Below are 2,172 nucleotides of genomic sequence, written 5' to 3'. Positions count from 1 at the left end.
GTGCTGATGGAAAGCCTTTCGTTACAAAGTGAACAAGAAAATCATTGCCAAACTTCTCATACATGACCTTCTGAGCCAACACAATTTCTCCGAACAGAACAAGCTGCATAGAGAGATTAAGAGTAACAACTTCCACATTAATAGGATACATTATTTAATAAAAAATTTCAACCAGCCTACACACACCGAAGATTATACAGATCAATATCATCTATTAAACTTTCCCAATCATATAACACTCCCATCTTACCAGCCATACGTGCCCTTGTCACCACTAAGAAATATGTTACATCCAGAACAAACAAATTACAATTAATATTACATCATTCTAAGTTTATCAAGTTCTAACCTTGGGACTACTAGTATGCAAATCTTAGACAATGAAGAATGCATAAGAAAAATAGAAACAGATTTCTACCGTATTGGCATCACCAAACTCAAAGGATTTGTCAAGAACGCTGTAAAAACAACAATTCATCGCAAAGGCCTCGATCATAAAACTTTGGAAACCAGGTACCTAAACGACAATAAGACTTATCCCATTAGAGAGAGAGGAATTCTTCCAACATAACATATGAAATTTCAGTATATAGCATACCTTTTCTTCTACAAAAGGCCTGGCACACCAATCTTTGATTAACCTGATGAATATTTGCACGCATGCCTACACAAAGGTGAAAAATTTTAGAGTCTCTTCACATCATTTTAATATTTCAGATAGTCCAAGCCAGTGAGATCAAAATGGAGAAACCCAAATGCAATTTTGAAAAAAATCCCAAGAAGTAACACACCTTTCTCATAAGATAATCTTTATGATTACAAGATGTGTACAGTAACAATTGCATTATTGGATCCAAGTAGCCCCTACTTTTTGGGGAAAGAAACACAGAAGATAGATCATGTGTGGCTATCACATGAAGAAATGTATACAAAGTCCTCTGAAGCTCTTGTACTTCACGAATTTCCTACAAGAGAAAAAGAAAAAGGTCTCAGTACAAAAACTTTCCAAATGTACCCACAAGTTTGGCTTGACAAGCCAATAATTTTGCATGTACAGAATTCAATTGGATTTTAGCTATTGGAATCAAAATCCTATCTGCAGGTTCAGCATAGTTTTCTCAGCTAGTAACTAAAACCAGGCATATAAAAGCAACTTCTGATACTGTTTAAGCTAGGACTGACCATTTAAGCTTAAATCATTAACATTCATGGACAAGATTACATCGTAAAATTCAAGAAAATGATGATGTGACTAATGAATAACAACGTGACCACTGTAAAAAGGCAACCAAAATAATTAGTAGTTGTTTGTGAGAAAAAAAAATTGCAATAACTGTCCTCACCTCAGTGTTGGTACCAGGTCCTGAAGGAAAGGCATCCCTTGGGATGATATTAAATATCCTACCAGCAATAGCAGGAAACACTTCATCTAGTATGTCATGCACCAAGGTGTTGAATTTACATATAAGTTGATTGAGTAACACAAGAAAGCCAGCCATTTCCTTTGGCTGCAACAGGTCACAATCCATAATCAGAAAATAACCACAGAAAACATAGAGAGTAAACAATTAATGTCACTGAACCAGCACAATTACTATAAAACTAAAAACAGAATAATTCTAAAGTAATTACCCCCAATTCTAAGGAAAATAGAAGGTCTTCCAAAGATACAAACAACATAGGTCAAATTAATCAAATTAAAAAAGAAAAAGAAGAATATCCCAATCAAAGAATTCAACAGATGAAAGCGGGAAGGAAAAGGGAACACATGAAACAACCACCCCTTATGTTTTCCCCTTTTTTTTCAATCTTTGAGTAGAAACTTTCAATCCACCCTAATTAGAACATTATTTTCTTCAGTTTCCTCATATTCTTAGCAACAAGTACTAATTACAGGGAAACTCAAAAATTAAATCCACGGGAGTAAAATTAAAAACTCAATACAAAAACCATAGCATGCCAAAGATTTGTGCTGTCATATAAACACCCCTTAAAAGGACTATGCTAAAAACTAATCACCATACCTCACTTTCTGCAAGCAATTGCTCCAATGCCTTGGGAAGATAAGGAAATACTGATGCTCCTAATGTGTCAACCATACGATGTATGAAGGACGTTACCTGTGAGAATACCAGAATTCAATTCACCGATCAGCGAATCCGAAGACCGATC

At 35.1% G+C, this 2,172-nt stretch overlaps 1 protein-coding gene across 1 annotated transcript in view; it reads right to left on the bottom strand.

The window, feature by feature from the left end:
- LOC18036355 (exportin-T) overlaps nt 1-2,172 on the bottom strand; it is a 7,874-nt gene that overhangs the window by 2,067 nt on the left and 3,635 nt on the right. The window contains exons 6-11 of the mRNA XM_006426605.2: nt 2,025-2,131; nt 1,344-1,508; nt 792-965; nt 599-664; nt 419-517; nt 5-103 (exon numbers count right to left, since the gene is read on the bottom strand). Of these exons, the coding sequence (XP_006426668.2) occupies nt 5-103; nt 419-517; nt 599-664; nt 792-965; nt 1,344-1,508; nt 2,025-2,131 (710 nt within the window). The remainder of the gene's footprint in view (nt 1-4; nt 104-418; nt 518-598; nt 665-791; nt 966-1,343; nt 1,509-2,024; nt 2,132-2,172) is intronic.

Source organism: Citrus clementina, unplaced genomic scaffold (genome assembly GCF_000493195.1).
Source record: "Citrus clementina cultivar Clemenules unplaced genomic scaffold, Citrus_clementina_v1.0 scaffold_7, whole genome shotgun sequence".
In the NCBI taxonomy this organism is placed as follows: Eukaryota; Viridiplantae; Streptophyta; class Magnoliopsida; order Sapindales; family Rutaceae; genus Citrus; species Citrus x clementina.
This window is presented reverse-complemented; position numbering and strand designations above follow the sequence as displayed.